This window comes from Salvelinus alpinus, chromosome 7, assembly GCF_045679555.1.
Source record: "Salvelinus alpinus chromosome 7, SLU_Salpinus.1, whole genome shotgun sequence".
NCBI lineage: Eukaryota > Metazoa > Chordata > Actinopteri > Salmoniformes > Salmonidae > Salvelinus > Salvelinus alpinus.
Window position 1 is genome coordinate 75,259,220 of NC_092092.1, and position 13,575 is coordinate 75,272,794.

Genomic DNA, 13,575 nt, shown 5'->3' on the forward strand with positions numbered 1-13,575 from the left:
CCATGATAAGTAGATAAACCAGATAGCATCAGCCCATGCTCCCACCCCACCACCACACACACACACACACACACACACACACACACACACACACACACACACACACACACACACACACACACACACACACACACACACACACACACACACACACACACACACACACACACACACACACACACACACACACTCACCCATGTTCCTACAGTAGGGTGGAACTGGAGTCATCCCTGCCCCTGTCCTAGTCCCTGTGAAATAATTAATGAATTAAACCAGTGAACGACTGCGCTGACTATATTAATCGCCAGCAGCATACTACCCTGCATCCCACTGCTGGCTTGCCTCTGAAGCTAAGCAGGGTTGGTCCTGGTCGGTCCCTGGGTGGGAACAGGGTTGGTCCTGGTCGGTTCCTGGGTGGGAACAGGGTTGGTCCTGGTCGGTCCCTGGGTGGGAACAGGGTTGGTTCTGGTCGGTTCCTGGGTGGGAACAGGGTTGGTCCTGGTGGGTCCCTGGATGGGAACAGGGTTGGTCCTGGTCGGTCCCTGGGTGGGAACAGGGTTGGTTCTGGTCGGTTCCTGGATGGGAGCAGGGTTGGTCTTGGTCGGTTCCTGGGTGGGAGCAGGGTTGGTCCTGGTCGGTCCCTGGATGGGAACAGGGTTGGTCCTGGTCGGTCCCTGGGTGGGAACAGGGTTGGTCCTGGTCGGTCCCTGGGTGGGAACAGGGTTGGTCCTGGTCGGTTCCTGGGTGGGAACAGGGTTGGTTCTGGTCGGTCCCTGGGTGGGAACAGGGTTGGTCCTGGTCGGTCCCTGGATGGGAACAGGGTTGGTCCTGGTCGGTTCCTGGATGGGAGCAGGTTTGGTCCTGGTCGGTCCCTGGATGGGAGCAGTGTTGGTCCTGGTCGGTCCCTGGATGGGAGCAGGGTTGGTCCTGGTCGGTCCCTGGATGGGAGCAGGGTTGGTCCTGGTCGGTCCCTGGATGGGAGCAGGGTTGGTCCTGGTCGGTCCCTGGATGGGAGCAGGGTTGGTCCTGGTCGGTCCCTGGATGGGAGCAGGGTTGGTCCTGGTCGGTCCCTGGATGGGAACAGGGTTGGTCCTGGTCGGTTCCTGGATGGGAGCAGGTTTGGTCCTGGTCGGTCCCTGGATGGGAGCAGGGTTGGTCCTGGTCGGTCCCTGGATGGGAGCAGGGTTGGTCCTGGTCGGTCCCTGGGTGGGAACAGGGTTGGTCCTGGTCGGTCCCTGGATGGGAGCAGGGTTGGTCCTGGTCGGTCCCTGGATGGGAGCAGGGTTTGTCCTGGTCGGTCCCTGGATGGGAGACCAGCTGCTGCTGGAAGTGGTGTAGGAGGGCCAGTAGAAGGCACTCTTCCCTCTGGTCCAAGGAGGTCGCAGTGAAGGGGACATTGCCCTGCTTAGGTCATTCGGATGGGATGTTAAAACGGGTGTCCTGGCTCTCTGTGGTCATTAAAGATCCCATGACACTTATCATAAGAGTAGGGGTGTTAACCCTGGTGTCAGGTATAAATTCCCCACCTGACCCCATTCCATCATGGCCACCTAATCATCCCTCTCATTCCTTATTGGCATAAATCACTCATCTTTCCAGCTGACGTGTGGTGAGTGTTCTAGCACAAAAATGTTGCAGAGCACCACCCAGGTGGGTGGTGGATGAGGTGAGTTTACCCACTTACTAAGTGCTTTGAGTACCTCAGTTGGTAGAAAAGTCCTATAAAAATCCAGTGTATTATTATTAATTAATGGTGAACGAGGCCTGTCTGTATGCATAACAACGCCACTTCATATAATGTTTACATACCCTACATTACTCATCTCATATGTATATACTGTACTCGATACCATCTACTGCATCTTGCCTATGCCATTCTGTACCATCACTCATTCATATATTTTTATGGACATATTCTTCATTCCTTTACACTTGTGTGTATAAGGTAGTTGTTGTGAAATTGTTAGGTTAGATTACTCGTTGGTTATTACTGCATTGTCGGAACTAGAAGCACAAGCATTTCGCTACACTCGCATTAACATCTGCTAACCATGTGTATGTGTTACGGATACCAGGTATCCTGTGTGTGTATTTCTTTTCTCTCCTTCTCCCCTCACAGGTGGCAATCATCCTTCTCCAATCAGTCACCAATCAGTCATCAATCAGAAGACACACCTCCTCCTGTTTCCATTACCCAATCACATCCCCTTTCCCTTGGTTTAAAAACCCTGTCAGTTGTTTTCTCATGAGTTCAGTCTCTCTGTGTAGATCTCTCGTTTGGTTTAGCAACTACATGTCACTTTGTCTGTTATCCTGTGAGTTTTGTTATGGTGTATGATGGTGGGCAAAGGGGGTACCAAGACAAGTCGCTCATGGGCATACACTACCCGTAGGAATACTTTGTCTAAGAACACTAGTTAGAACTGGGCAGACCACCCACTGTATTTTTGGTTAGTTAGCTGTATTGCAGTAGGCTAGTCTAGTTTAGGGGTGTTTTTGGATATTTGTTTCTTTCCTTGGGTCCAGCTCAGCCCCTTTTCCTGCCCCCCCCCCCCCCCCCCCCCCCTTACCGTGTGTTTACCAAATAAACCATGAGTGTTTGACGGTAGATTTGTTGTCTGTGGTTATTTGTTCTCACTGTTACTTTCACTGTTATAATTTGAGTTATGTTACGGGTCTCGTTGCCACCCCCCCCTAGACTGTAGAGCCAAAGGGATTTGTAGCAGTATGTGACAAATAAGATTTGATTTAAGGGAGGGAGACGGTCACTATGCACATGAGTAACTTCACTTGCTACCTGAAGACTTGTGTTAGTACTCAGAGCTAGGCTTTAGCTCAGTCTCCTGTAAAGACAGTCACATTTTAGTAATTTAGCAGATGCTTTTATCCAGAGTGATTTACAGTAATGAGTACATACATTTTCATACTTTTTTTCCCATACTGGTCCCCCATGGGAATTGAACTCACAACCCTGGTGTTAGAAGCTCCATTCTCTACCAAGGATACAGCTCACCAGCTGAGGTTGTGACACCAACAATTAAAGAGTGTAGTGAATTCGGGGGGCATTTTCTACTAAGAATGAACATACTTGCCGATGCCAACCCTGTATCGAATCCCAACACGGCTGCTGTATTTAGCCTTGAATCGTTTTTAATGCTTTCTTGTCCTTACCGTGACAATCTGAGAGTAGAAACGCATCGGGCTTCATCCGACACACCTCGTTCCTCTCAGCCTGTAAATCTGTCATCCTCCGTAAAGTTTTATTATGAAAACCTGTCTCTTTCTGTCAAACCCCTCACCCTCTTCAGGATTCAGATTTATAGAAGGGGAGCCTAAATGTGTTAAACAAGATTTTAACTCCTGTGGTGTTTATATGCTTATCTCAAATAAGAGAAATGGCTTTATATTTATAAATGAAGTTCACATCGAAAACCTAATGTTGTCGAAATTGTTTTAATTGTAAATCAAGCAAGTAATTGAAGACACGGAATTGGAGGAAGATGTGAGAATGACAAATATACTGTTTTAAATCAAGGTGCACAAGGCACACAAGCAGGAACATTAAATAGTTTATAGAATGGAGCATTCAAAGACTGACATTAATAATTGATCAAAATGTAATTAGAGAATTCAGCTAAGAGGAGAATACTTTTGACACCACAGAGGGACAAACAATTCAACACAAATAATTATAATTAACTGATAAGGAAGAAGGATTGATCCCTGGCTCCATCAGAATGCCCAGCCTGTAAGGAACAGAAGACGGAGGCCCAGCCCGTAAGGAACAGAAGACGGAGCTGACGGAGGCCCAGCCTGTAAGGAACAGAAGACGGAGCTGACTGAGGCCCAGCCCGTAAGGAACAGAAGACGGAGCTGACGGAGGCCCAGCCTGTAAGGAACAGAAGACGGAGCTGACTGAGGCCCAGCCCGTAAGGAACAGAAGACGGAGCTGACTGAGGCCCAGCCCGTAAGGAACAGAAGACGGAGCTGACTGAGGCCCAGCCTGTAAGGAACAGAAGACGGAGCTGACTGAGTGTCAGCCGAGCACAGGTGTGGAGGTCATGAACAGAGGCCCAGCTGGTGGTGGAGTAGTCCGTACAGGAGCGGAGGACTGATGCGGTTAGAGGTGTGGAATGGATGCTGGATGGTGGGACTCCTACAAAGTAATCTGATTGGCAGCATGTTTTTCTGCATCACTCTTCATCAATGCCACCAAATACCCAGCATACCACAGAGCATTTTCAACAACCTACTTGAAGGTCTGCTTCCTCTAAAGGCTGAACTGCTTCCTCTAAAGGCTGAACTGCATCTCATGTTGACCCAGCAAGTGTGCCTTGTTGCTGGGTTGCCAACTCTGCGCAGTACAGCCCTCCTGGATGAATGTATCTGCAGATATAGCCCTGGTGTACTCTCTTTTAGAACTATGTCTCCTGAAATGGCAAGCATCCTTACTGTCAAAAATCTAATTAAATCAAATCTTATTCATCCTATATACAGCGGGGTGTAAACAGTGCAATGAAATGCTTACTTTCAAGCTACCTCTCAACATAGCCCTTGTCATACAGCATGTCTTGGAGATATTTGTACGTCTATAACTTTCTCACTCATTATTCACAATTCATCAGGACTATCCGTAATCCTGGTAACATCCACATTCATGTAGAAGTGTTTAGAAACATATTCTATTCTTATTTACAATAAGTGACTCCAAAATGCACAATACATTATCCATGGACTAAGGAGCAACGTTAGCCCGAACAGGAACGTAAGACAGGGGACTGGTGAGCACAGGTGTGGAGTACAGAGGCCCAGGTGGTGGAGTAGCCCGTACAGGAGTGGAGGACAGGGGACTGACAGGGGACTGACTGATAAAGCTGTGGACTGGATATTGGTAGGTCCTGCACTGTCAGGTCCTGAACTTCCACAAGCTCCACAAAGCCCTCATCATCCTCCTCTTGGACATCAGGATCACCGGTCTCCAGTTCCTCAATGGCAGCCTTGTAATCCTGCAGCACCAAACCAGTCTGATCAAAGAGGTACTCCAAACCTATCAGCTCCCCTAAAGAAAAAAACAACATAAATATATGAGAATACACAGGACTGAGAATTTTAATAATTCTATAATAACATTTCACAAAGAGAAATGTGTTGCTGTTTGTATTCAATATAAAAGATGCATTAGATTATTAATTAAATTAAAATGATATTGCCATTACTAGTGTATTTGTGTGGAACAGTGTAAGGAACCATATGTTCCAACTGATGACCTTCCTACTGCACAGAATGTGGGCTATACAGCTTTACCTGCCAGAGCTTCCTGGGCATCCAGAGCAGCAGAGGACGGGCAAAGTACCTCTCCATCTCTACTGAGCTGCAGATGGTGGTGGAGGGCGATCCCACCCCATTTTGTCAACCCTGGCAAAGTCCATCTCTGGAATCCCATTCCCTGGCCACCTGAACAATGCCTTGGACACCCACTTATGGTCCACATCAGGCAAAATGTGTTGCCATCCCTTGGGAAGGCATATGTAAATCTCACTGAAATCAAAAGACAACAACATCCCCAAACGAGAAATAATGAATTGATGATACATTCCCCAAAGAACAGGTCATCATATCGCGAGACATACTGTGTAGGCCTAGTACATCATTTAAAATGCTAGTCATCACTATACATACTTCAAATACAGGCTGAAAAGTAGAACTATTCATTTAATTAGATCAATAATTAAACACCATCAAAATACGATCATCAAATCAAATCAAATCAAGTTTATTTTATATAGCCCTTCGTACATCAGCTAATATCTCGAAGTGCTGTACAGAAACCCAGCCTAAAACCCCAAACAGCAAGCAATGTAGGTGTAGAAGCACGGTGGCTAGGAAAAACTCCCTAGAAAGGCCAAAACCTAGGAAGAAAACTAGAGAGGAACCAGGCTATGAGGGGTGGCCAGTCCTCTTCTGGCTGTGCCGGATGGAGATTATAACAGAACTATGCCAAGATGTTCAAAATATTCATAAGTGACAAGCATGGTCAAATAATAATCATGAATAATTTTCAGTTGGCTTTTCATAGCCGATCATTAAGAGTTGAAAATAGCAGGTCTGGGACAGGTGGCGGTTCCATAACCGCAGGCAGAACAGCTGAAACTGGAATAGCAGCAAGGCCAGGCAGACTGGGGACAGCAAGGAGTCATCATGCCCGGTAGTCCTGACGTATGGTCCTAGGGCTCAGGTCAGGCAGAACAGCTGAAACTGGAATAGCAGCAAGGCCAGGCGGACTGGGGACAGCAAGGAGTCATCATGCCCGGTTTGCCGTGACGTATGGTCCTAGGGCTCAGGTTCTCCGAGAGAGTGAAAGAAAGAGAGAACGAGAGAATTAGAGAGAGCATACTTAAATTCACACAGGACACTGGATAAGATAGGAGAAGTACTCCAGGTATAACCAACTGACCCTAGCCCCCCGACACATAAACTACTGCAGCATAAATACTGGAGGCTGAGACAGGAGGGGTCAGGAGACACTGTGGCCCCATCAGAAGAAACCCCCGGACAGGGCCAAACAGGAAGGATATAACCCCACCCACTTTGCCAAAGCACAGCTCCCACACCACTAGAGGGATATCTTCAACCACCAACTTACAATCCTGAAACAAGGCCGAGTATAGCCCACAAAGATCTCCACCACAGCACAAACCAAGGGGGGGCGCCAACCCAGACAGGAAGATCACGTCAGTAACTCAACCCACTCAAGTGACGCACCCCTCCCAGGGACGGCATGAAAGAGCACCAGTAAGCCAGTGACTCAGCCCCTGTAATAGGGTTAGAGGCAGAGAATCCCAGTGGAGAGAGGGGAACCGGCCAGGCAGAGACAGCAAGGGCGGTTCGTTGCTCCAGAGCCTTTCCGTTCACCTTCACACTCCTGGGCCAGACTACACTCAATCATATGACCTACTGAAGAGATAAGTCTTCAGTAAAGACTTAAAGGTTGAGACCGAGTCTGCGTCTCTCACATGGGTAGGCAGACCGTTCCATAAAAATTGAGATCTATAGGAGAAAGCCCTGCCTCCCGCTGTTTGCTTAGAAATTCTAGGGACAATTGGGAGGCCTGCGTCTTGTGACCGTAGCGTACGTATAGGTATGTACGGCAGGACCAACTCGGAAAGATAGGTAGGAGCAAGCCCATGTAACGCTTTATAGGTTAACAGTAAAACCTTGAAATCAGCCCTTGCCTTAACAGGAAGCCAGTGTAGGGAAGCTAGCACTGGAGTAATATGATCAAATTTCTTGGTTCTAGTCAGGATTCTAGCAGCCGTATTTAGCACTAACTGAAGTTTATTTAGTGCTTTATCCGGGTAGCCGGAAAGTAGAGCATTGCAGTAGTCTAACCTAGAAGTAACAAATGCATGGATTAATTTTTCTGCATCATTTTTGGACAGAAAATTTCTGATTTTTGCAATGTTACGTAGATGGAAAAAAGCTGTCCTTGAAACAGTCTTGATATGTTCGTCAAAAGAGAGATCAGGGTCAAGAGTAACGCCGAGGTCCTTCACAGTTTTATTTGAGACGACTTTACAACCATCAAGATTAATTGTCAGATTTAACAGAAGATCTCTTTGTTTCTTGGGACCTAGAACAAGCATCTCTGTTTTGTCCGAGTTTAAAAGTAGAAAGTTTGCAGCCATCCACTTCCTTATGTCTGAAACACAGGCTTCTAGCGAGGGCAATTTTGGGGCTTCACCATGTTTCATTGAAATGTACAGCTGTGTGTCATCCGCATAGCAGTGAAAGTTAACATTATGTTTTCGAATAACATCCCCAAGAGGTAAAATATATAGTGAAAACAATAGTGGTCCTAAAACGGAACCTTGTGGAACACCGAAATGTACAGTTGATTTGTCAGAGGACAAACCATTCACAGAGACAAACTGATATCTTTCCGACAGGTAAGATCTAAACCAGGCCAGAACTTGTCCGTGTAGACCAATTTGGGTTTCCAGTCTCTCCAAAAGAATGTGGTGATCGATGGTGTCAAAGGCAGCACTAAGGTCTAGTAGCACGAGGACAGATGCAGAGCCTCGGTCTGATGCCATTAAAAGGTCATTTACCACCTTCACAAGTGCAGTCTCAGTGCTATGATGGGGTCTAAAACCAGACTGAAGCATTTCGTATACATTGTTTGTCTTCAGGAAGGCAGTAAGTTGCTGCGCAACAGCTTTTTCTAAAATTTTTGAGAGGAATGGAAGATTCGATACAGGCCGATAGTTTTTTATATTTTCCGGGTCAAGGTTTGGCTTTTTCAAGAGAGGCTTTATTACTGCCACTTTTAGTGAGTTTGGTACACATCCGGTGGATAGAGAGCCGTTTATTATGTTCAACATAGGAGGGCCAAGCACAGGAAGCAGCTCTTTCAGTAGTTTAGTAGGAATAGGATCCAGTATGCAGCTTGAAGGTTTAGAGGCCATGATTATTTTCATCATTGTGTCAAGAGATATAGTACTAAAACACTTAAGTTTCTCTCCCGATCCCAGGCCCTGGCAGAGCTGTGCAGATCCAGGACAGCTAAGCCCTGGAGGAATATGCAGATTTAAAGAGGAGTCCGTAATTTGCTTTCTAATGATCATGATTTTTTTCCTCAAAGAAGTTCATGAATTTATTACTGCTGAAGTGAAAGCCATCCTCTCTTGGGGAATGCTGCTTTTTAGTTAGCTTTGCAACAGTATCAAAAATAAATTTTGGATTGTTCTTATTTTCCTCAATTAAGTTGGAAAAGTAGGATGATCGAGCAGCAGTGAGGGCTCTTCGGTACTGCACGGTACTGTCTTTCCAAGCTAGTCGGAAGACTTCCAGTTTGGTGTGGCGCCATTTCCGTTCCAATTTTCTGGAAGCTTGCTTCAAAGCTCGGGTATTTTCTGTATACCAGGGAGCTAGTTTCTTATGACAAATGTTTTTCGTTTTTAGGGGTGCAACTGCATCTAGGGTATTGCGCAAGGTTAAATTGAGTTCCTCAGTTAGGTGGTTAACTGATTTTTGTCCTCTGACGTCCTTGGGTAGGCAGAAGGAGTCTGGAAGGGCGTCAAGGAATTTTTGTGTTGTCTGAGAATTTATAGCACGACTTTTGATGCTCCTTGGTTGGGGTCTGAGCAGATTATTTGTTGCGATTGCAAACGTAATAAAATGGTGGTCCGACAGTCCAGGATTATGAGGAAAAACATTAAGATCTACAACATTTATTCCATGGGACAAAACTAGGTCCAGAGTATGACTGTGGCAGTGAGTAAAACAAAATCGTTTGTTTTACTTATCTATTATCTCCATAAACTAAACATCATCATTAATGAATATAATAACTCCAAATTAGTATGAAAATAGTGGGGTTAACAGACTATTTTGATGGTCAGAGTAATCGGACATTAAACTAGCTAACGTTACGTTACTTCGATACGGCAGTTTACTAACGCGTTGGACAGCGTTACTGTAGCTAACGTTACACTGTACATATTATTTACCGAGCCGTGCTAACATATTACTGTAGCCTAATACACTGATCTTACCTGCTAGATATTCCGATCGATGATGATGATCAATGAAAACACCAGACAACAAAAAAGTGTAGCTAACGTTACTTCAGAAAATAAAGATAATTCGCGAACAAATTACCTGAGGAAATATATTTTTCCATTGTCCTCTTCTAGCATTTATAGGTCCCGCTATAGCTCATGTTACTTCAGAAAATAAATTAAACTCGCGAACAAAATTACCTGAAAGGAAATACACATTTCCATGGTCCTCTTGACTAGAGTTTAAAGGTCCCGCCATAGCTCTATCCTCATTGGTCAATTCTTGGTTGCTCTGGCGTCTCGGATTGGTTGGCGAGTGCAATTCTTGGTTACTTCTTGGTTGCAGACGGCGATATGATTGGTTGTCGCAACCAGAAATATCCTCGACTCACTGTTGTCACACTGGACCACCCAAAATAAACAACTTCTCACAGAGGGCAGCACTGTAGAGAGAGATAGGAGAGAGAGAGGTATAGGAGAGAGAGAAGAGCGAGCGAGGTGCAGTGCTAGCTGTGCCACTAGAGATTTTTGATTCAAGGCGGCACACAATTGGCCCAGCGTCGTCCGGGTTAGGGAAGGGTTTGGCCGGCAGGGATGTCCTTTTCCCATTGCGCACCAGCTTCTGTGGCGGGCCGGGCGCAGTGCACGCTGACACTGTCGCCAGGTGTATGGTGTTATCTCCGACACATTGGTGCTTCCGGTTGGTTGGGTTGTGTTTCGGAGGACGCACGGCTCTCTACCTTCGCCTCCCGAGTCCGTACGGGAGTTGCAGCGATGAGACAAGACTGTAACTACCAATCGGATACCACGAAATTGGGGTGAAAAAGGGGTAAAAAAAAAAAAACTATTATAATTTAAAAAAAGCTTGATTATCAGCTGAAAGTAGCAGCAGCTTATTTTAATGAGATTGCTATGCAACAGCATGCACTGTGCAGCTTGGAGCTGCCCAACACACATCCTCTTTGAAGTGTTCTGATTCATCTCAAAGGGATAAATAACTGATGTACATGTACAGTGCATTCAGAAAGTATTCAGACCCCTTTCCTTTTTCTACATTTTATGTTACAGCCTTATTCTAAAATGTATCAAATCCATTTTTTCCCTTATCAATCCACACACAATACCCTATAATGACAAAGTGAAAACAGCAACCGGGGAAGAAGGGCCTTGGTCAGGGAGGTGACACTGTACATTATATTCCATGTGAGTTCAAGATGGCGCCGACAGAGATGGTCGCCTCACTTCAAATCCTTAAGAAACTATGCAGTAAATTTTTTTAATGTATTATTTCTTACATTGTTAGCCCAGAAAATCTTAAGTGTTATTACATACAGCCGGGAAGAACTATTGGATATAAGAGCGACGTCAACTTACCAATATTACGACCAGGAATACGACTTTCCCAAAGCGGATCCTTTTTTCGGACCTCTATACTGAAGCATCAGTATAGAGACAAAGTAGAGTCGCAATTCAACGGCTCAAACACGAGACGTAAGTGGCAGGGTCTACAGACAATTATAAATAATTTTTTTAAAAACAAGCCCCGTCGCGGACATCGACGTCCTGCTCTCAGACAAATTAAACAACTTCTTTGCGCGCTTTGAGGACAATACAGTGCCACCGACACGGCCCGCTACCAAAGACTGTGGGCTCTCCTTCTCCGTGGCCGACGTGGGTAAAACATTTAAACGTGTTAACCCTCGCAAGGCTGACAGCCCAGACGGCATCCCTAGCCGCGTCCTCAGAGCATGCGCAGACCAGCTGGCTGGTGTGATAACAGACATATTCAATCAATCTCTATGCCAGTCTGCTGTCCCCACATGCTTCAAGATGGCCACCATTGTTCCTGTTCCCAAGAAAGCTAAGGTAACTGAACTAAATGACTATCGCCCCGTAGCACTCACTTCTGTCATCATGAAGTGCTTTGAGAGACTAGTCAAGGATCATATCACCTCCACCCTACCTGATAACCTAGACCCACTCCAATTTGCTTACCGCCCCAATAGGTCCACAGACGATACAATCGCCATCACACTGCACACTGCCCTATCCCATCTGGACAAGAGGAATACCTATGTAAGAATGCTGTTCATTGACTACAGCACAGCATTCAACACCATAGTACCATTAAAACTCATCATTAAGCTTGAGACCCTGGGTCTCGACCCTGCCCTGTGCAACTGGGTCCTGGACTTTCTGACGGGCCACCCCCAGGTGGTGAAGGTAGGATACAACATCTCCTCCCCGCTGATCCTCAAAACTGGGGCCCCACAAGGGTATGTTCTCAGCACTCTCCTGTACTCCCTGTTCACCCATGACTGCGTGGCCATGCACGCCTGCAACTCAATCATCAAGCTTGCAGATGACACTACAGTGGTAGGCTTGATAAGCAACAACGACGAGACAGCCTACAGGAAAGGAGGTGAGGGCCCTCGAAGTGTGGTGTCAGGAAAATAACCTCTCAATCAATTGGCCCACTATCGTCCGGGTTAGGGGACGGTTTGTCCGGGGGGGGCTTTACTTGGCTCATCGTTCTCTAGTGACTCCTTGTGGTGGGCCGGGTGCCAGCAGGCTGACCTCGGTCGTCAGGTGAACAACCTCCGACACATTGGTGTGGCTGGCTTCCGGGTTAAGCGGGTGGGTGTTAAGAAGCGCAGTTTGGCGGTTCATGTTTCAGAGGACTTATGACTTGATTTTCACCTCCTGAGCCTGCTAGGGAGTTGCAACGTTGTGACAAGATTGAAATTGGGGAGAAAAAGCGGGTAAAATACCACAAAGAAATGTTTTTGAGGCCACTGTATTCTTGGGGAACCTTCAATGCTGCAGAAATGTTTTGGTACCCTTCCCCAGATCTGTGCCTCGACACAATCCTGTCTCTGAGCTCTACGGACAATTTCTTCAACCTCATGGCTTGGTTTTTGCTTTGACATGCACTGTCAACTGTGGGACCTCATGTAGACAGGTCTATGCCTTTCTAAATCATGTCCAATCAATTGAATTTACCACAGGTGGACTCCAGTCAAGTTGTAGAAACATCTCAAGGCTGATCAATGGAAACAGGATGCACCTGAGCTCAATTTCGTGTCTCATAGCAAAGGGTCTGAATACTTATGTCAGTAAGGTTTTTATGTTTTTTATTTGTAATACATTTGCTAAAATATGTAAAAACCTGTTTTCGCTTTGTCATTATTGGGTATTGTGTGCAGATTGATGGGGGCATAGGGATGTAACGTAACAAAAAGTGGAAAAAGTCAAAGGGTCTGAAAACTTTCCAAATGCACTGGTTATCCTTTGCGCCACCCCAAAGATAACACCCTTGATAGGAGCCCTGCTTCAAAGATCCACACACAACACTTTCAAATCCCACATGCTCTTGAGGCGCAGAGCACGCTCCTTCTGTTCCACAGAAACACAAAAAACTAAATAAGCCCACTTGTCATTATTCTCATCAACGTCACCTCATCCAACCAATCCACAATTTTAATAGCGACTTCAAACGGATCTCCCAGGTAACAGTGTCGATCCAAAACCCTTATTCCAACCTTAAAAGACTCAGAACTAGGTTTGGATTTATTCCTTTCCACTACCACTTTACTTCTCTTATTTCCACTGTAATCCAATTCTTCTCACCATCATCTCCACTCCACATGTCGTCCGATTCAAACAGAACATCCGTTTCCGCCATTTTCCCAAAACCAACCCCCCATGGGCCTCCTCCTCTTTCAGTCTTCTTCTTATTCTTTGGACTTTATATGGCAGTTGGTAACTAACTTTATGGGGCATTACCACCACCAACTGGACTGGAGTGTGGACCTCAGTTCATCTTTCAATCAGCCACGTGGGTATATGCTCCTAAAAACCAATGAGGTTTCAATAAGTATAGGGGGATAAAAGGATGTTTCTGTTCAATTTGTAATTCTTTATATGTCCAATAAAAATACGCTACCGTTCAAAAGTTTGGGGTCATTTCAAAGAAATGTCTTTGAAAGAAAAGCTATTTTTTGTACATTAAAAT

At 45.8% G+C, this 13,575-nt stretch overlaps 1 protein-coding gene across 1 annotated transcript; it reads right to left on the reverse strand.

The window, feature by feature from the left end:
* Positions 1-350: 350 nt before the first annotated feature.
* LOC139581929 (anti-sigma-I factor RsgI2-like) lies at positions 351-3,198 on the reverse strand. Its single transcript, XM_071412122.1, has 2 exons — positions 3,172-3,198; positions 351-905 (listed from the first exon to the last, which is right to left on the reverse strand). The coding sequence occupies exons 1-2, from the start codon at positions 3,196-3,198 to the stop codon at positions 351-353; spliced, it is 582 nt and encodes a 193-aa protein (XP_071268223.1).
* Positions 3,199-13,575: the final 10,377 nt, after the last annotated feature.

Coding starts and splice junctions, on each gene's coding strand:
- LOC139581929 (XM_071412122.1), bottom strand. CDS start 3,198: ATGCGTTTCTACTCTCAGATTGTCACG. Junction 906..3,171: donor TCTACTCTCAGATTGTCACG/GTAAGGACAAGA, acceptor GCTCCCATCCAG/GGACCGACCAGGACCAACAC.